The 22146-nt window shown below is 43.2% G+C and overlaps 1 protein-coding gene across 1 annotated transcript in view; it reads left to right on the plus strand.

The window, feature by feature from the left end:
* Positions 1 to 22146, plus strand: part of MACROD2 (mono-ADP ribosylhydrolase 2) — a 1989932-nt gene that overhangs the window by 1443841 nt on the left and 523945 nt on the right. Inside the window, exon 8 of the mRNA XM_060031258.1 lies at positions 12951 to 13024. Within this exon, the coding sequence (XP_059887241.1) occupies positions 12951 to 13024 (74 nt within the window). The remainder of the gene's footprint in view (positions 1 to 12950; positions 13025 to 22146) is intronic.

A 22146-nucleotide genomic window follows, 5' to 3' on the forward strand; every position in this document is an offset into this window, starting at 1 on the left:
TTAGAAATCTAAAAACCAGTGAAGGGGATGTTCTAGATAGAACTGTTTAGAAAAAAATCATATATGCGACGGATCAGTCCATTGTTCCTGCCGCTCCAAATTCCTTGCAGATTCTTTAAAGAAACGTGTTCCTATTACTAGAAATCCAGAGTGGCATGATTTGGGGGAATCTAATTAGTAAGATTCTTTTGGAGGTTGATAAGTATATTTTAGACTACAGCAAGTATGGTACAATTCTTTCAGAGGTTTAGCTGTAAATGAGGTCAGTTTTGTGAATACCTGTTTCTCTTACCAAAAATTGTGTTTTCAAGTGTCAGGAAGGGATATCTGGAAAAAAATAGGCAATGTAAATCTACTCCCAAGTTCTTGGGGGAGATGGTGAGACTGCACTTTATCTTGAAAATTGAATGCACCTTCGATTGTGGCCACTGCCCTGTGGCAGATTGAAGACCTTAGAGCTCCCAGCTGGGTCTCCAGGCCTCCTGTGCTGACCGGCATTCTCCTACATTTAGGCTTTCTTACATCCTTCAGCTTTCTCACATCTTTATTAAAGTACCTATAGGGAAAGGGGCTGAAACAAGAAAACCTGTGATGAACAAGAGGCACGTGACGTACACAACTTCATCTTCACAATAAGAGTAGCCTTATCCCTACGTTGCAGGTGCGGACCCTGAGGAACAGAAACGCACTGTGCTCACACAGTTGGCAATTTACAGGGGGAGATGCAGAGTCTGGTAGGTCTGACTCCAAGACCTCTTCTCTTTCCCTTGTTCCAGGGTTTCTCTTAAACCAGTTCCCATGCCTCTTTGAATCCTTGAACTAGTATGCAGACTTTATGATGTAAATAATGGTTTTACCCTGGACAAAGAGCCAACCGGTGAAACCACTTTCTGAAGATTGCAAAGGCCTAGATAAGAATACAAATGACTCCTGGGTGCTGTGCAGCCTTAGTGGGATTTCAGAAGCAGCTTATGTTCCCTCACTAACAGTTCTAGCTCAGTGTATCCGTCAGATTTTTCTGCATTACAGACAACCCCCAAACCCAATGGCTGACAGCAAATAGCATTTATTTTCTGGTTGACGGTCCTGAGGGCTGACTGTGGTTTAACTGATGGAGGCCAGGCTTGGTCTGGCCTTGCTGGATTGCAGGCTTCTACTGGGGCCCAGTTTCTTCCACCTGTCTCATTTCAGGTGCCAGTTTGAAAGGGCGGGGCCTACCTGGGGGCATTCTTTTTATGCCAGCAAGAGCTTTTAAAACCTCATTTCTGCTCACATCCTATTGGGCAAAGCAAGTCACAAGGCCAAACTCGACATCATTCGGGCAGAGAAATACACTCCGCCCATGGGGACAGGCTCTGCAAAGCCAGATGGCAAAGGGTCTAGCAAAGAAGAGTGTAGAACTGGGGATGCTGGTCCGATCCAGCGCACTCAGAAACTCAGCTGTCACAAAGAGACACAGCGGTCTAATGGTGTCATTACTGCTCACATCAGACGAAGCTTTGCCCTCCGTCTCAACACGGACATTTTCAGAACTTTTCACGTGGTATCTTTTGGAATGTCTTTGAAAATGACCTTCAGTGTGAGGTCCTCTACTGGACTTGAATTATATCAAATAATGTATTTTTGATCACAAAAATCACATCAAATGTTTTCTTTTTAGTTACAGTTTTATGCCTCAAGATTGCACTCATCTCTGCCTCACTCAGCAAAGGAGTGGCTGCCACTGTAAATGCTATAAAACGGTAGAGAAGAGTTTCCACCAACTGGTCCATCCCTATATAGGAAAACTCCACATGCTAACATTGAGACACTAGTTCAGACAGACTTCAGATTGTTGACGGCTGCAACCAGCGTCTGTCTCGGCATTCAGACATGAGAGGAGAGATTGTCCACACTGAGTATTCCTCATCCTGGGGTTGGTCACTGAGAAGCTTTTCAGAGGAATTCCTGGAATGATGGCAGTTTACACAGGAATTCAACCAGTCATTGGGGAGTAAAAGCCAGTAATCAGGGGCTTTGGGGACTAACTCATCTTCTTCCATATTTGGTGATCGGAGTTCACAGTGCTGGGAGCTGTGATGACAGTCTTCAGCGTGACTCCTTCAGGAGAATCTTGCACCTGACTGCAGGTGGGGGCATAAAAGCAGCTTCTGGGGACATAAGTAGTTTCATGCCTGCGAGTCAGTGACAGCAAAGCTCAGAGACGCTGTGTGCTGATGTGTTCCTGAAAGAAGTCCTCTGCTCTGCCTGCTTGAGGGTGACAGAAGCCCAAGAGGTGTTTATCGGACCTAAAGCCAAGGGGACCTAGTTTTCATTCTCCTCAGCCATGCCTTTAGGTTGTACCAAGGTCCCATGTGTAGGGGGTTTGGCCAGCAGGCTCCAGAGAGCAGCACAGAATTAATTCACTTCCTGCCCTCCAGTGCAAGGGCTGGTTTTTTCCTAGGCCTCAGGTGGCATAAAATCACCGCAGGATGCGAGGGAGCCTCACAGGACACTGGCTATGTCCCGTGTTCCTGTTGTTAACACACCATCTTATTGGGCACCTACTTTGCTCTGAGCACTGAAGGTGGAAAAATGAATAAGATAAGGGTTCCGCCTCATGGAACTGCTATTCCGATGGGGTAGATGCGTGGTGGCCAAGCACGTGGGACAGATCATTTCAGATTGTGACAATGGCAGTGGAAGTGCTCTGCAAGCCAAAATGAGGGGTTTGGACTTTGGTCATAAGTGTGGAGGAAGTCACTAGGGGCTCCTCGTATGGACATGAGATCATCACTGGCCACCAGGTCCATGCCCCATAGATGCCACCAGTTCAGAAATAGAAACTGCATTTTCATCTCTCAGTTGATCCCAGTATAAATCTTTTCTACTCAAATGTGATGTCCTCAATGAACTCCCTCGATTAGCCCTGTAGGAAAAATGCTCTTTTAAAAAATTTTACAAAAATTCTTTTCCAGGTGATTCTGTGAGATCTTTCATCTCCTTTTTCAAGAGACTTATTCAGGGGTATAGGAACAGCTTGCATAGAGTAGAATTTGTTTCATGAGCCATTTCTCAGGTCATTATTATAATTCCTTAGGCAGAAGATGATTTTTAAAAACACCCTTAGAAATAGACACTGGTGCTCGTAAGTTTGAGAAGCTGATGAAACTTGCATAGATGGTAAGCTTGTGTCTCATAAAAATGCGGCTCATTCAGACCTGCTTTGCTGAGCAAAGACAGCTTGAAAGGAAAACTTCATGTTTCACAATTTGTTTTAAGAGGTGAAAGCAACAGTAACTCAAGTCTGGGACTGAATAGAGTAGAATTTATGGAGTATCACTGGCTGTGGCACACAGTGTCAAGTGAAATGACAGAGTGGGTGTGAGGAGATTCAAATAAGTATAGAATTTTCTTTTTTTATGTTATGACCAATCCTGTAGGTCCTGCTAGGAAAATTAGTACTAAGTTGAATAAAATAAAGGAAGGGGTAAGGCGCCGTTGGGAAAGGCATAATGTCACAGAAGTTCTGTTGTGAGCCGGTGAGCTTCAAAGGTACGGGTTCTAATTGTGTCTGGAATGATGGTACCTACATGTTGAGGAATAATTGCATCATCAGAACCATCAGCTTTTCTGTGGCCCTCCTTGGGCCCCACGCATGCTCTGCAATGAAGACATTAAATGCTAGACTGAGTGCTGCCGTGTGAGAAAGGGCAGAACATCAGTGGCCCCTGGTCTATTGGGTGTGGTCCTCACAGGAAGCTCTGTACTTGGGCAACAAGCTTTCTGACCACAGGGGCCTGCAGTTTGATTTCCTTTCTTTGGAATTTGAAACAGTGTTGCGTTGGGACCGGAGTCTGTGAAGGGGAGGGGTTGTGGTAACGTGCATGCATTCTGCGGCGATGTGGGGAAGAACAGAATGCCAGGCCCTGGGCTAGAGTGTGGATGGATGCAGGGAAGTCAGTAGACCCAGGCTTTGGGGCTGGCCCTGCCCTTGCTTGAGTTCCCTTTTTGCTTCTATAAAATGGAAGGTTACATACATCCGGAAGGGAGTTTTGAGGATTTGGGCTATTTTATGTGGAAGCCAGAGTTGGCAGGGCTCCTACGAATAGCCTAGGCTCGCACCCCATGCCCGTCCATAGCCATAGGCAGTATCATTGCTTCCTCTTCAAGTGGATGCTGGTCTGGATCACAGTTATCACATTAGTGAGTGATAATAAGTTCATTAAAGGCAGTACAACACAGACTATGCTTTGCATACCTCCTGCAAAGTATTTAATATTAATTCAAATTAATCATCCTTGATCAACCCCTCCCTCAAGACACTAAGTCATTTAGAAGCCAACTCATCTTCCTTCTTCTCCTTTTTCTCTTCTTTGGGTTGTTGTGAAGATTACGTAGTGTTTACATGCGTTTCTTTTAGAGTGACTTCTACCTAATAAGTGTTTGATACATGTTAACAGCAGCAGCAACAGTTTCCTATTTTTCAAGATTTCTGTCTAGTGTGGCAGCTTTTCACGCCAACGTGAGCCCAGCCCTGTGACCTCTACAGCCCCACAAAGTAAAAAAGGATCGTGCTTTCATGCTGATGAGTAGCGAGCTCCCCACCTCTTTCCCCCGCGTCCTTAAGTAACTTGTAAAACGTTCTCTACCGTGCATGTGCCAGAGGTGACAACTAGAAAAGTTTAGAGAAAGAGTGCTATCCAGATAAGACGTGGCATCTCTTCTTCTCAGGTTCACGAATGGGTGTTGATGGCTGTCATAGTTTGGGTTTCCCCAGAAGCAGATTCAGAGGTCAGGGTTTGGGGGCAAGTAGTGAATTTGGGAGGTCATTTCAGGAAAGGGAGTGGGGAAAGAGAGACAAGGGAAGAAGCCAACAGAGTGCATTGCTGAGCATTGTTGCTGTGGACCACTGGAGCATCGACCCACTGGGCAACTTGCAGCTTGCACCTCAGCCCGCCTGGGGGCACGTGAGCTGGGACACGTACCCACCATCTCACTAATCATGGGTTAAAGGATGCTCGCGGTGGCCTTGATTCCCTGACACTTCAGACCTACTCCACAGGTGGGCAGTGAGAACCCACAGTAAAAAGGCAGCAGCTGCCAGAGGTTGTAAGTTGAGCCAGGATGCAAGGATGGCACGCGTGCCACAGTGACGTATGTAGGGCCCGGTCAGCATCTACGGCAGTCCAGCTTATTAATATGCCATATTGTGTATATATACGCATATAACAGAGCCTGCCGAGTTATGTTTATATACACGTGTAACAAAGCCTGCCCTTTCAAACAGCAGCTAAGACCCCACCATCTTGAAGACGGGCTGCGAAAGCCTCGCTCTTGCCTGCTGTGTGCCCTTTTGCTCTCCTGAGGGAAGCCAGTGGCACCCTCTTTAGCATTCTGCTGCCGTGCTCACTGCAGTAACAGAGGCCAGTGTCACTCTTATTACTTCACCTGTTTTATCTCTTGTGAAACTCAGCCTTTAGCCAGAATCGTCTGAGTGGCTGCTCCAGCAATTGCTTAACGGTGAGCCTCCTTCCCCTCATTTCTCTCAAGTAATTTGATTCCATCATACCATCAGAATTGCTTTTATGGGTTGGAAGGAGGCCTGGGGGAGGGGGTTGATGGGAAGCTGTTTTGAGATTTAAAAAAAAAATAAATTCATTGCCCTGTACTTCCCCATGCCCACCACATTCTCCATCTGCATCCCTCCCCCTCTCTTTCGCATGCAGGACAGGGGTGTGTATGTTCGGGGAGGTTGGTGAGGAATGTTCTGAGCAAAACATAACTCATCTCACATTTCATCTCCTTTTACCTGGGCTTATAAAGTGTATTGTTTCATGTCCATTTGGTCCCCACACCAGAACTCATGTGCTAAGATAGAAAAAGACTGTAGCTATCCTCTCTGAAATATCAAAGTATAATTTTACATTGACAGTCAATGTTGACAATCCCAGTTCAACTGATGTTAACGTTTTAATAAACCCACTGATACGTGATCCCCATCATTTAGGACAGAGATTTTCATCAATGCTGAAAATCCCACGTTTAATAATTGCATGAGGGCTTCCCTGGTGGCGCAGTGGTTGAGAGTCTGCTTGCCGATGCAGGGGACACGGGTTCGTGCCCCGGACTGGGAAGATCCCACATGCCACGGAGCGGCTGGGCCCGTGAGCCGTGGCCGCTGAGCCTGTGCTCTGCAACAGGAGAGGCCACAACAGTGAGAAGCCCGCATACCGCAAAAAAATAAAAAATAATAATTGCACGATCTTTTTATTTTACTTGAGTTTGTGTGTAAATAGAAAAAATTAAATCAGCACGCTTTCCTCATTAAAGACTTGATGGGGAGGGAGGGCTTAAAAGTGGACATGAATTTAGTGTGCAGAGTTCCAGAGAGTTTTATTTAACTGTTGCTGCTTATTTCTGGGTATTTATAGTCATTCCGCCCCAATTTGGTACTTACAGTCACCCTGAGGGCTGGTGAGCATGGCAACCACTTTCTAAATAATATGCAATGGACATGGGGATTTATGATTCCATACAATTGGTAGTATTTTATCCCAGCCTTGGGCTAAGTGCCCTGCTGGGTAGGGTTGAGGGTATGGACTAAACCCCCTTTGAGGTGAAGGCCACTAAAGAAGAAATTGTGCAGCTAAAGATAAAATAATTCGCTACATAAACAATAGTTTTTACATTTCTGAGCTTTGCCTGGACCTTGATCTCCCAGATTGCTTTCTTCTTACAACTGCTAGAGAGGCATCCACAGTTAAAGTAGAGGTGACTCCCGGAAACTGGGCTGGAAAGGGATGCTAGGGGAAAATTCAAGAAACAGAGGCCCTGGCTCGACTGTAAATGTTAGATGGGCTTAATGTTTTAAAGCATGGATTAATTGTACCTGGTATCCTGTCAGTTTGAGTTTAAAATTTTTTTGTGTGCTAAGAACTTCTGAGAAATAATTGATTTAAGGTATTACCATATGCCTTTGTATGCTTTAGCAATCTGTAGCTGCAAGCAGACCCTCATTCTAAGTTTAAAACAAAAGTTGATCATTGCTTCTTCCTCCAAAAAGGGCTGTTTTACCAGCAGAGTAAGTTATATCTATATTTATTTCAGACTATGCTAGATTTTCAATAGAAAATGTTTGAGTTTTGTAACAAGGGAACAATGTTTCCACATAGGAGCCTATAGACAAAGTTAAAGATATTGGGGAATTATCAACAAGAGCAAAATGAAAAAAAAATGAAAGCTAGAGAGGAAAACCGTCTAGGACAAGGTCAAAACCAGATTCACTCTCGCTGTGTTGAAAACATTCCCAGTTTTCCCCAATTCCAACGAATAGTTCAGTGGCCGGGTAGAACCTTCAGTGAGTCTTCATTGCTGTATCTTTCTGCAGCTTGATGAAAAGTGAAATATCGGGTAATAACGGAGTAAGAAAAAATGTCTAAAGTGGTATTTGATGTGCCATGGATGAAAGTCATTGCAAACTCGTTGTTTCACTTTTTCCCCTTTTGTTTTGTTCCCCCTTCTCCCTCTTTTGTTTTGATGTTCTGTTGACAGAATTTGTCCCCTCATGGTTTAAGTACTCACTGCTTTGTAGAGAGAAAACAGGTGAGTCATAAAACGTGTCTGAGCTTCTAGCTATAAAAGGTATTGATTAGCCTAAAGCTATCCTTACTAGCTTTAAATGTGGTCAAGAAAATATAATTATATATCCTGACACGTTAACTGACTAGAAAGATAAATACGTTATTTTAAACTTTCTTACATTTCTGTTGGGAGTGTACATTGCTACAGCTGCTTTGGAAAACTGGCAGAATCTACCAGAGTTAAGCATCTGGATAACCTCTGGACCCGTAGCCCCAACTCCTGGGTGTACTGTCAGCAGAAACAAGTGCTTGTGTTCACCAAGTGGCATGTATGGGAATGTTCATGGCAACTTTATTCACAATAGCCCCAAACTGGAAGTAACCCAGTTGTCCATCAACACTAGAATGGGTAAATTGTGGAACATTCATTCATGCAATGGAATATAACACTACAACGAAAAAGAATGAGCTTCTGCTCTGTGTGTGGATGTAGCATGGATATATGGATACATGGATAAATCAGGCAGGAATAATATTGAACAAAATATAGACAGTGCACATTGTCCATGTATACGAAGTGGAAAGACAGACAAAACTAATCTGTGATAATAGCGGAGGGAATAGCAGTTTCTTCAGGGGATAGATATTGGCCTGGGACAAGGTAGCTTTCTGGGGTGTTGGAAATGTTTTATATCTTGATTTGGGAATGGTTATATATATACATATGTGTGTGTATGTAAAAATTTAGCAAGCAATTTAAATACAAAAGTGAATTTTTAAAAATCTTGTATAAATTGTGTAAGTCGGCTTCACCATTTACAACAAAAGTTAATTTTAATAATCTATCCTAATGAATGAGGAACTAAGCAGATTTGGAGTGACAGAAGCAGATTCTATGCACACCTGGGCGCGTGTGTGCGCACTCACTCACACACACACACACACACACACACACACACACAAACTCTGCACGCTTGGCCCTGAATTATTAATGGCTGGTTCGGCCTCATTGACCCTCATACTTGGAAGAGATTTTGTATGTCATCTAATTCAATGATTCATCTGAAGCTTGTCTGCAACCTTCCCTTTGGGTGGCCATTCTGCTTTTGTGAACAAAAGTCCCCTGGTGACCAGAATACGGTCGAGACCTTCTGAGGCAGGCCTTGCTGTCATCAGGAGCCCATCCCTGGGCAAAAATCTGCCCTTGTCTATTCACTGGCCTTGCTCGTAACCCTTGGGGTCTTGCAGTTAAGTGGACAAAGGATCACGCTGTTGCTGTTTACCCTGAACATCATACTTTATGTTATGTACATATACTGCTGAAAAGCAAGTATGTTTTCAGGGATATTTACCTTGATATTTGCCTCCCCTTTTAAATAATGACAGCACATCTTCCCACCAGGAGTTGTGTTTTCTCAAATGCCTCTTCTCAATAGTTTTCCCTCAGGGATGAAATAGAATAATGTGGATACGTCATTCTGCTTGGACGTCTCAGAATCCCTTGGCCCTCCGCATACTCTAGGGCTAAACACCCTTGACTTCCGAGTAATAAGCCTTTCCTGCTGTCCATACAAAGGCTCACGAGTCCACGGTCCATTCATTCAACACATATTTATTGATCATCTTCTATGTGCTGGCAGTGCTTTAGGGATACAGTGATAAGTAAAAACAGGTGTGGCATCTGTCTCCTTAGGGCTTTCGCTCAATGAAGAATATTAATCAAACATTTACATAAATCAATGTCAAATTGCAACTATGGTGTGTGCTGTGAGGAAAAGTTACGTGGTGTTAGGAAAGCATAAGACGGGTAGTCATCTGTATCGGAGGATCCTTCCTTGTTGGCGTGGCAAATGTTAAAATAAGCTGGGGAAAAGAGGACAGAAATATCATTTCAGGAAGAGGAAACAGCATGAGCAAGGCCTGACGGTAGGAAGGTGAAAAGGAATATGCCACATTCAGAGGACAGAGAAGGCCAGTGTGACTGGAATGAGAAAACAAAGAGTAAGACAGCATGAGAGAAAAGAGTCAGACCCCTCAGGGGAGAAATGTTAGCATTAATTTGGGGAGTGGCTTGAGGACAGAGCAGACTTCAAATGCTTGTAAAGGATGTTCCTTGGAAAGTAGCTGAACAAACTAAAGAGAACAGGTTTTCAGAGAGTAGCTTTGGAATGGAAATACTACATCCAGGTCCAGGGTGTGGTCTGGGGAGGAGGGAAGATGGGAGTTGTTGTCAAAAACGACCAGGTCGGGGAACTGGCAGGCCAGGTGCTGGGTGGGTCATCTTCCTGAATGCTGAAACCGCCCAAGGTTATAGCAGTCCTTGAGGTGGAGATGAAAACGATAACTCAGTGCCAGAGGTTTGGATGAATGTGGGAAAGTGACCAAAAGATCACACATAATTGAGAAGAGACCACAGTTGCCATGGTTCTGGGAGAACTTTTATAATTTCTCTGTGGGGAATTATTCCTTCTAAAGGTTAATGCGGATGGCCATTGCAACTGAGAGTGATTATGGCTTTATTAGTTTTATACAGCCCTATAATTTTACTATTTAAATACTTCTTAAACATATCAAAAAGTTGGAGAAGATTGTCATGGGAAGAGAATAACTAGGGAAAGCTAAGACACGAATCTAGAAAGGCCCCCGGGGTATATAATGCCAACCTTAGGTGCTGAAGTTTACTGCGTAGGAGCTGGACAGTCGGCCAAGGCTGCCACTGTTTTGTGTAAGGTGGTGGTAACTGTACTTCAGGAAGAATCACCTGAAAGTGGTGTGCTGGATAGATGGGAGAAGGGGAGAAGACTGAGGGGCACAGTTACAAGTCACCTGCTGTTGTCGGGCTGAGAGCTGATCCGACCTCGGATAAGATCAATGGGAAAAGAAGGAAAGAACAGGGTGGTGTAGGATCCTTCAGAGGGATGCTGCCTGTAGGACCCGGTTACCAGCAGGGGAAGCAGCGAGATATTGCACTGACTGGGGAGGAGGTAAAGCCAGACCCAGAAAGTCAGGAAGGATTCCTTTTGTGGAGGAATACACATTGCATTTCTGGTTCTAGAGCCTGTCAAGGGGAGGCATCTGGGTGATTACAAATGTTGGTGTTAAACTCAGGGAAAAGGTGGACTGAAAAGCCTCCTCTGGGTAACCCCTAACCACACATGCCCATCCTGGCTGCCTTCTTTTTCTTTGCAGCCCACAAGGACTCCTGCTTTCTCCCCATCTACCTTCCCTCACCCTCACCTTTTCCATCAATTCCTTGCTGCTCATAGCTTGCTTCTGAGGACAATGTCTCCTCAGCTTCCCACGTATAGTTCCCTCCCCTAGACATTCTATCTTTTCCTAGAAAACCTCCCTCAGTGCTCTTCATCTATGTCCCCACATCCCTAAATGCCCTTGTCCTGCTGTGTTGTGGTTGCCTCTTATTTCCTCCCCCCAGACTTTGGGCTTTAAAGACAGGGACTCATTAAAAGTGTGTCCGTCTATCTGTCTATACATATATACACATACGTGTATATGGATATATACATACTCTTTTCTAGTTAAATAATTTGTTTAATGAATTAGCTAATAGGTTTTTCTAACTTTAAGAGTTTTACATTTTGAAGCTTTAATTTAAGGAAGGGCTAAAACAATGCAAAACAAACCCATAATCCCAAATGTCATAGATGAATTTGCAAATTTGAGAACTTATGCACGTTTTTCATATGACAGCGGTTCTCTCTCTCATATGACAGTGACCACGTGGGGCTTGGCCCTGCTTTATTCTGTCCCCTTTCCTAATATACTCCCTAACAAAGCATGTAGAAACCTAATTAGAAAGGCAACATTTATTTTTGGAAGTGGGGACGAACAACAACTCTCTTCTCTCTCACATTTTCTCAAAGTCCACCGAGATTTAAACCATTAGTATGAACCACTGGAATATGTATCTGCCTTCCAGTAAAACGGGGTCTTTTAAATCTCTAATCTCCCCATTTCAACACCACCTCTCTCTTTCTTCGTCTGCATGAACAATGTCACGGGAGCCTCCCTGATAAGATGATGTCCTCGTGGACATATTGGTAGATGATGCTTATAGCATCAGCTCAGACATCTGAGTTTAGGGTGTTGGGAATGGCAGACATTTAATGGATGCTCCTAGAAAAAGGAGCCAGGGGAGGTCAAATAGGTACGAGGAGACACAGAAGAAGGCAGTGTTGAAAAATCTAGGAGAAGAATCTGCAAATCTATAGAGACAAAGTAGATTAGTAGTTGACAGGGGCTGGGGGGAGGGGAGATTGGGAAACGACTGTTAATGGGTACAGATTTTCTTTTTCGAACAGTGAAAATATCCTGAAATTAGTGGTGATGATTGCACAAATTTGTGGACATACTAAAAACCACAGAATTGTACACTTTAAAACAATTTAAAAATCTTTTTTAAAAAGTTCAAGAGGGAAGACGTATTGAAATATGAAAAACTAGTTAAACACATTTAATACCAAAGAAGATGAAGAATGATTGGAAGTCTATGGGCCTTCTTGATTAGGAAGCCAGTGGTGAGCTTGAAGAGAGTAGTTTCAACAGAACAGTCACTCCCATCTCTTCTTCTTTCTGCCCCATAAATAAGTAACTTACAAGGTTATTCTTTCACATATTTTTATCTCTGTTGGCAGAATGTCTGATGATTCTGCAAGTTCTCGAATGTGCTTGGTTTATATACGCTAAAGGATGCATTTTAGAAACTCTGATTATGTGTGCTCATGTTCACTGATGTATTATAAGTGCATCGTTCTTCCTGCCCTTGTAAAACCAAACCTGTACTACAAAATCAGGTCGTTTCATATTGTCTTCATGTGAGACGTCATTTCCAATGGCTCTAAATGGAACAGGCATTGCGTTCCTTGAATTCGCACAGTAGCTTTCAGTGGTATGGCTATGGGACTGGTTGTTCACTGTGTCTTGTGCCAACTCACTGATGGAGTGACCCTGGCTCAGCCACATGTAGTCTCTGACCCATGTTTACTTGATTTGTAAACTGAGGGTAATAAACATTAATCTGACACCTCATATGAGAAAATTATATGAAAATGTTGTGGAAGGTATTAAGCAACCGTAAATATATTTTAATAGACATCGTGCAACTGAAGAGATACGTTAGTCCTTTATTGCCTTTTAGCTCTAGATGGGCATAGGACCAGCCCCCTTAATGCCTTGTATATAGGATCGCGGGCTTCATATACTGTGATGCGCAGTGTAGAGTGTATACATTGCTGAGGTCTCCCTTGCTCAGTACTAATTGGTTGAAATGAATACTGTTTAAATGAGAAAAACCCAGTATCACACCATGATTGACTTCTCTATTGCCTTTGCCTTTTTAAAAAAATTTGTTTTATTCTGTTCTTCACTTAGGTTTCCCAAACGAGCCTGCTGCAGTCATCGCCCTCAGCACCATTAAGGAATGGCTGGCCAAGAATCAGCACCAGGTAGGAGAAAAACACAATCAGTGAGCATACAAGATGCTGGAATTCGATTATCAGTTTCGAAAAGGCAGATACATTTATTCCATAAATATCAAGTTGACCTAGTCATTGAGCCAGAGCTAGCTGATGCTGCTTCATTTGGGTTCCATGGGTGATGGAATACTTTCCTGTAATTAATTGACTGAAGGGATTATGTTGATTGGTTTCAGTGGTGAAGATGGGCAAAATGATCAGATTCATTTAGCCATGATCTCATTTTTATGTCTTTAGATAATATGGATTTGTGTGTAAAGGAGAGAACAGGGTGGATTTCGTTAAGATGAAGAATTCAGGGATCATCTGGTGCTATTTTCCTTAAAGAGTGAAGTTATCTTTGTTGACAGGGGATTCCTGGTGTTTGGTAATTTTTTCAGTAATCTAAGATCTCTTTATTTATAACTAATCACTTTTATAAAGTGACTTCTGAGTGTGCTGTTGGATAATTGATAGCTAAATCGTCACGATCAGGATTTTTATGAAACTAAAGTCTTCCATCAAAGTGTTCATCATGCCTCCGATTCTGCTTATTTAATAAGAGCTTTGGGATATATGTAGTGATGAACAGGAGACTTAAGTAAACAAGGCAATTCAATAAGTAGAGATGCTATGGGGGCTTAAATTTCAGAGGTTTAGCAATTACCATGTTATTACAGCAAATAGGTTTCACACAACACACAGTGTTGTGCATTTTTCTTCCGATTTTGGTTTTCTCCTCATATACGCCCATGAGTGCTGTAAAGAATTTTGTTCCATTTGTGATGGCCCATGAATATAGCTTTCTCCTCGGTAGGAGATGGATAATTTGGAAATGTTTGGATATGGAAAGAGACTATGGGAGTTTCCTAATGAGAGGGTGCTCTTGTGTGTTTAAAGAAACAGCAGCATCATTTTTGCTAATTACTGTAATTTCAACATTTTTAAAAGAGACACGAACATTGTTCATTTCAAGCAGAAGTAAAGACCGCACGGCTAAACATACTTTGGTACTTGCTGTTTCTTTTCCTCCTACTTTAAAAGGTATACATATGACAACTTCAATTTAGAGAATAACTTTAGTAACCTCTAAGATGCAGAAAAAAAGAACTAAAATAGCCAGTTTACAAAACATTTCTTCGACATGTATTATTTTATTTTCACGACAATCTTACAGAACGTCTAGGATAGGTATTGCTATCATTATCCTCCTCTAGAATCAAAAGGTTAAGTGACAAGCTCAAGACTTTGGAGTCTCAGAGCCAAGAGTCGGACCTGCCTCTCCTTGGAATGCCCCTGAGGCCAGGGAGAGATGTTCAGTCCCTTTGAAAACGGGTAATCTTCAGTATATCTCTCGGTCATAGTAAAGGCTCCTGGACCATCTGCTTGGCAAAAATGAGGTGTTTCAAAGTTAGACACTAACAAGTGAGCTGGTATATTGGTATAAATTTATCATTTCCACTAAAATAATAACCCGAGGATATTTCCCACTGTTGGAAGTTCCCATGTGCCATGTTGGCATGTGATGGGAGTACACATAACTACACAAAACATCAAGGGGTTGATGACGAAGAGCAAATGTGTTGGTCACATTTACAGCTCATTGACAAATTCGACTGACAGACTGTCTCTAAACTATTCAGAAAGTTATTTTTTCTTAGAGGTTTGTTAGCTTAGTGTTTCCTACTTAACTTTTTTTTTTACTCTGATCTCCTTACTAGCCTACTCTGTCTTTGAGTCCTTTCTTTCGCTTTCATATTCTTTTCTTGCTCATGTCTTCGTTTCATTGTAGAAAATCTAGATAATTTGGATTGAGAAACACAACTTAGTTTTTGCCATTGCAGCTTTAATCATAGCCTGTGCTAATTCTCTTTTCAATGCGCATTGGCTAAATGAATTTGAACAAGTCAGGTTTTGCCTGATAACTGAATTATAAGTGGTGGGACATAGATAAAAGCTATACAAATGGACTCTCCAGCAATATGTGGTTGTATTTTTTGCTCTGTTAACAAACAAACTAGGTTAAGGACTTATCCAGTTGTCTCTTCATTGCGGTATGCTTCTGGCATCTTGATTGTTTAAGCTATGTATTCATTAATTCACTCATTTGATGAAAATTTATTAAATCCCACGAAGCCTCAGACACTTTTCTAATACTAGGGACAGAACAGTGAAAAACAAAATCTTTTCCTTATGATGTTCACAGTCTGGGAAAAGAGAAATATAAATGAAACAAATAAATAAAATAGCTCAAAGAGTACAAAGTAAAACGAGGTAATTGAGGAGTGAGTTTTTGGGGGATGTGGTTTTAGAGAATGTAGAGATTGCTCTGAGGACAGAGTCCTGGAACAAAGCTTTGGACGCTGGGAAGGAGCAAGCCGAGGCACACAAAGGTCTTGAGGAAGGACATTCCACACAGAGGGAAGACAAGAGGCAACCCTGAGGGGAGAATGAGTTTACTGTTTGCAAGAGGGTAAGAGAGGGAGTGTGGATGGAGCACAGGGCTGAACGAACAGCAGGAGACAAATTTGGACAAATGGTCAGGGGTCAGATCATAGAGTGTTGTGGTTTCATGGAGAGACCGTGATTTTTATTCTCAGTCTTTTGATGGGAAATCATTGAGGGTTTGGAGCAGGGAGGTAGCACGATCAGATTCACCTTTAAAATGACGAAATTCTGGTTGCTGCTTGGAGAATGAACTTAAAAGATGTCAGAGTAGAAAAGGGAAGACTAATTAAGGGGCTCCTACAGTAAATCCCAAGGGACCAGTGTTCTTGGGAATACAGTGACGGTGGTCAAGGAGGCAACAGCATCAGGTTTAGAAAATATTTTCTCTGAACAAAAGTTGATTTGATTCTATCTCATTACACAAATCACACATTACCATAGCAATAGAGTCCTGACGGGGCACTTGGGCCCAGTGGATGGCACTGGGAAAAACACATTCTGTTCATCCACCATCTACTTGTTTCATTTGCCCAAAGTCTGAGCTGTGAGCGTGCTGTTGTCACCACATATTTAAGGGGACTCGGGGACTTGAGGGAGCCCAGCTGAACAAATAGTACAGTTGGCTCTGACTGCATTGGCGCTAATGGAAGAGATAGAGCAGAGCTTTAATTAAAAAAAAAAAAAAGAGAGAATCCTCAAGAAGATATTATTATTAGGGCACATCAGTGACCTTCCAGAACTAAAAAAATATAATGACTTCTGGTTGAAAAATTGAAAAACAAAAGAGAATATTCACTGCTGAGCATTGAATCATTGCTCTGTGAAGACCAGAGAGACGAATTAAACACAGAACAGAAATTCAAAGAAATGGCAATCATGACTGCAGAGATAAGGTATGAGGCAGAGAGACCCAGGGATCAGACGTGTGGTGGGGCGAGCAATGGAGATTACCCGCTGGCATTTTGGGCTAAATTAAGAATTAAGAACACGTGAGTTCAGAAAATCAGGAGAAAAGAATATCAGAGTTGGCTATAAAAAAAAAAAATTGACAGCATGTGGTATGATAACGTTTCCCAACGCTCCCAGTTTTCTCAAGCAGAAACCATACTAAAGAGACAAGTGAGCAAAACAAGGGGTCGTTAAGGAAATGAGCAGCGGAAATGGGGCGCTGACTCCTACTTCCGGGTGGATGCCCTGCGTTATCTGCAGTTTCATGCATTCCTCATTTGTCGTGCTGTCTAAAACTACGGTTCCTTGTGAAATAGTGATTTCTTCACTCCACGGCTCTGAGGCACCCCTTTCCTATCAGGAAGTTAGCCTTAGCGGTGTTTCTACAGTGCCCGTTCTGTCGATCCACCTTAGGGACTCACGTGCCACCTGGCTATCGGTCTGTGGAGCAGTGTATGTATTTATAAGTTTCTCCATAGATAGCAGAAGTATAGGATGTCTTCCATTTGTAAAAGCCACAAATAGCTTGATACTGGGAGTTGTTTGCCCATCATGGAGGTCATGTTCAGTGATTTCAAATACCCCAAGGGGGCAACCATCCCACAGCTCAGGGCGCTTGCGGTTAAGGCTGCCAGGAGGTCACCTTAGGGGGTAAGGAAGTCACCTTAGGGGGTAAGGCATCTAAGATGAAGATTCCAAGCCAGAAGATCAGTGGGTTTCCCGGGCACTTTGAAACCTGGAAACCCTGAGGTATTGTACTAATCAGGCCTCAGTTATAGTGTGACACAAACCTGGAACCCCCGCCCCTCTGCCAGTGATAAAGCAGCCAACAGATGGGCAGAAGCATAGCATTCTGGGAGCTCTAATTAAAGCTGTGGCCGTGGGCAGCCGTGGTTCAGAGGAGAGGTTATGGTTCACCTGAGACCAGGCCCCAGCTGCATCTCTGCAGATCTTTGAGGATGTCCGTTTCCAGAAACCTTCCCATTCATTTACTTCATGGGAATTCCCTAATCTCCCCTCTCCTGCCCACAGACCCCTCCTCCCCAAGCCGACCCCTTGTTCTGGGGTGGGAACAATTCAATGGAGGAACCTCTGGTTTATCTTTGAAGGCCCTCTGTAGGCACCTGGCTTGACTTGGGGATCACTGGCAGGGAGGAACCCCAGCTCGGCATTTTCAAAACCAACATCAGTTTTCTTCCATGTAGGAGGAAGGTGGAAGTTTCTTCTCATTGCATGCAGATTTTGGACCTTTGCCTAGCATAGAATACTCTTTAACTGTGCTTTTAGCATGAACAGATTGTTGTTAAAAATGTTAAATATCATCTACTTGTCATTTAAATTGTTTACTCTGTGCCTTCCAAGGGAAACACGACCCTTGTGGTATTGCTGTTTGTCACTTTGGGTAGTGTGCCTACAGATGTGGCAGGCCATCCTGAGATGCTGTGTGTATGTGGCAGTGTGGCACCGAGACAGACGCCCAGCTCTGCACCTTGTTGTGAGCCCAGGTCCCAGACTTTATCACCCAGTGTGGTCTAGGCCCCAAGGTCAACTGACGGCAGCCAGAGAACAGAACTAGTTTTGGGCTCATCGTTGGTGTTCTTTAGAAGTTAAGATACTGGTTTCTGGCTTCACTGCCATCCTCCCCTGCCTTCCGACATTCAGACACACAATCCGCAAAGTATCGAACAGGGTGAACACATTCCTCTTCCTCAGAACCCAGAATTGGGAATCCACTGAAGACAGGCGCATTCAGGCTCCTAAAAGTTTCATCCGCTGTTCTCGTGCTAACTTGACAAGATCAGGGTCACAGCCACTTGTTTCCTCACCACAGATCACAGAGGAACGGTTGCACTTTAGCTTCTGGTGCCAAGACTATTTTATTCCCCTTCTTGGCAGAGGTTTTTGAACATATGCAGTGTTAAAAATTGTTTGTCACTTTTATTTCAGAATCATATTATGGATCACCAAAAAAACCCAAAAAAACAGTGTGAGGCCTGCCTTATGTCACTGACACAGAACCCCTTAGGATCTGTGTGGTTCTTAACTGGGTGGGGGGTGGGGCTTAAATGAAACATGAAATGATGCTTACGTTTCTGATGGGAAAATTACATGCTTCGCACCAAGTTTCAATTCCTGTGGACGATTGTTTACAGAAATGCAAAACAAGCACCATCCTTCAATTCTGCAGAAGACGGTGGTGTGGTTAACATTCAGAAATCTGGAAGGAGCAGATGAGGTGCCCCGTGTTCTCCCTGGGGGGTGTCCTCTTATGTCTAGAAGCGTCGTTTGAATATCTGTGCTGCCCTTAGTTTCTGGAACAATTTAAGTTTAAGATTTGTGTGTATAGAAAAATAAATTCCATCTTAAAATCTTCACATTCTGTGCAGGAATGTGGTTATGGTACTAATACCCATCATCCTAATATGCTGCTGTAAAAATGTATCCTTTGACTAAGCCCAAGGCTGGTCTTCAGGTGGAACCCATGATGCTTATTGCCTGTGACATAATGGAAGAAAAGTATTCCCAGACTTTGCGCGTGTGCCGTGTTCCTTTTGCTCCTCAAGAACCCTCATGACTTGCAAACAGTTTGTTTTCTCTCTCCCTCCATCTTCTTTCTTCCTTCCCTCCCTCCCCTTTCCCCCTCTTTCACACACACACACGCGTTCACTCACCCACTCACTCACTCACTCATACACATAATACTTTTCCGTTCTCAGGCTGTCTTTGTTGAGGTCTGTGACAGTTACATTGGTGGTCAGATGTGAGAGTTGGCTCTTCATCTTGTGATTCTAAATACCCATTGTCAGAATAAAAGCCATGCCCCAAGGTAGCTTCTGCCTTTCTTGGTGGGAGACAGTGTTCAAGCGCCAGGTGGCACCATAGACTGCCCACCTGAGAGCTTGCTAGCGGGCAAATCCACCTGCCTCTCCATCCCCACGCTGCTTTAGCATCTGTTCCCAACAGGCACGCCTGAGTTTTGCAGCCAGAAATTAGAGCCTCTTGCTGTTGTTTCTGGGTTTCATAATCCTGTTCCCATCAGTAAGAATCACAAGAGATGGAATAATATAAATTGTGCTGCTATAGTTAGTGAGCCCCCTGCCAGTTAGCCAGTGTGCCTAGGGTAGGGAGGGCTTTACTCAGACACTTCCAGGGATTGAGGTAAGGATGCCCAAGCACCCTTTTCCGTAATCTAACTCTACATGGACAACTCTTTTAAAGTCTAATGATCTTTTTTCTCTTAGCAGGGGATGTCTCTATAATCAAGGCCCCAGGGTGCTCTAGTGACATCAACCTACAGTCCCAGGTCGTTTAGGGGTTGATTTCTGTGCTGACATATAAATAGCACACGTACTCTTCTGCCAGCCATCCTTAACCCAGCACAGTGTCCATTATGCCCCTGTTACTTTTAGATAAATAGAATGGAGTGCAGAGGGAACCTGAAAATATACTCTGTCTTGGGTAGGGGGGATTATATTAAAATAGGGTAACCCATACACATATATACCGCCACTGAGTCTGGGGTTTCTAGGAAGAGTTCTAGGAGATGTAAAGTAGGGATGTGAAGTAGCTAAAGAAGGGAAACCAGTGTTTTCCAGCTCTGCTGTGTCCCATGACTTGTGTTTGGGACACATACTATTCCTATTTCTACAGCATCTTCCCAAAACTTTCTTCAAAATAGGTATGTTTATCTTTCATTGTATAGATGTGGCAGTTAAGGTTCAAGGGAAAGGAAATTCCTAAGATCAACTAGTTGGGCACTTTGGTGTTCTACTATAACCCTGCTTCTGTGCCCAGTGGCAATTACTTCAAAATAACCAAACTTAGTCACTCAAAGTATTGTACATCTGTGAGCATGGGACCCAAAATCGGCTGATGGGAGTCTTCTCCTGGGACTTTTTTTGCAAACTGGAGTTGGGAAGGGAAAATTAGGGCCCACTTTGGTGGTGGAGCAGGGCCATAGGAGCTGCCAGTGGCCGTGTTCCCTGCCATCATTTTTGGGGGGGCGGGGAGATCTACTTTAGGAGGATATTTTGCTGAAGGTGTCACTGATTATTGGGGAGCTTGCAGAGTCAACAAGACCATTTTGCTGGCTTGAGTGAAGAATCACAACTGAGGCAAAGTGTTGGTTCTTTTAGCAAAACAGAATAACCTCCTATTCTTAGTATTAATATCTCAAGCTAATAATTCTCAACTAGAGAAAAGGAAAGGTTGAGAGTAATTTGGAAGTTTGTTCCCCCAAACTGCATGTTTTAAGTAGTTTATCCTACCCCTTTCACAGAGCTCCTCTTATGTGGGACCACTGCTTTCAATGGAATTGCTCCAGGTCTTTCAAACATGTTGGGTTGGGAAAAAAATGTTTAGGGTCACTGTTCTCAATAGCAAAGTGAGTAAGAGCTCTTTTAAAACTGCAGGCTTTCACTACTTACTTTCATGCAGGGGGCAAATCATAAGCTTGTTTATTTTCTGATGGCTGTATCTTCCTCTGTATTGTAACCTTGTGGTAAAGAAACGTGAGTTTTAATGGAAGGCGGTACTGAGTAGAAACCAAGAATAAGTAGCATGAGACAGGTGAAGTAGAGATTCTCTGCAATTAATATTTAAGTGAACAGTTCTTAAAAATGGAGGAAGAGGTTTGCTCAGATGACATGAGCAGAATGTTCATGTCAGAATTGGGATTTGTGTTTTTGAAAGAAGATGGGTCTCTTTGCAAAATATGGGTTGGAGGTCCAGAGACTATAGGACAACTTCCAAGCCTGCAGGCTTGTATCAAGGAGGCCACCATGTAACTGTAGCTCGTCACCTCTTTCACGGAGCCAAAATGAGACTTATGGCTACTGGAAGTTGGGTGGGAGGAGGTAGGGTGCAGTTCACTACTGGCTATTATTATCCCAAAGAGGGAGATTGGTATAAACATTAGAACATTGAATTAAAAGTCAGAAAATTTGGGTTCTAGTCAGATTAATTTACTCTCTTGTATAATGGTGGACAGTTAAGTCCATCTCTTGGTACTCCTCGTCTGTAAAATGGGGAATGTGGGCCATGTTTCTTCCAGCTCCAGAACCATCGCCACTGGTGTTGTCTTCTGGAGCAGTCCCACTGATCTAGCCACAGTCATGTCTTTGCCCACGTCATCATGGCACAGTCAGACCAACAGAAAGCTTTGTCCTCTCTGATTCTCCAGGCGATGCCCCAAAGATCAAGCATCATTTACATTTGCTGTCGGATGCCTTTAACTTGATCCTTAACTTCCAGATGGGTGTATCTTTATAGTTGGTGTCAACAACCTTGACCCACTTAGTGTAGGAGAAGAGGCTGCCATGTTGCTTTTCTGTGAATGATCTGATTATATGGTGGTTTCAAAGTAGCCAACATTTAAAACTCCTTATGAAATTAAGTCTGCTGATTATCCAAACGGTGTGACATTTTTATAAATAGAAAATAAACTTCTGAGCATGTGGTTGGATCTGCATCTGACACAGGGATAAAAATGACACCGAGAGGTCCTGCTGAAGGACATTCTACAGCCACTTTTGTAAGCTGAAAGCATGTGCCTTCCTCGCTGGGCAGGGGGAAAGACAACCCTTTGCCTTGCTCTCCACTTGAATTGAACAGGACTCATGTGCTGCCCTGATTGAATGGAAAATCAGCAATCCTGCCACTGTCATCTAGCTCAACTCAGGAAAGAACAAGAAAGATACTTTCTCATTCTGGTGGGG

Source organism: Delphinus delphis, chromosome 15, assembly GCF_949987515.2.
Source record: "Delphinus delphis chromosome 15, mDelDel1.2, whole genome shotgun sequence".
In the NCBI taxonomy this organism is placed as follows: domain Eukaryota; kingdom Metazoa; phylum Chordata; class Mammalia; order Artiodactyla; family Delphinidae; genus Delphinus; species Delphinus delphis.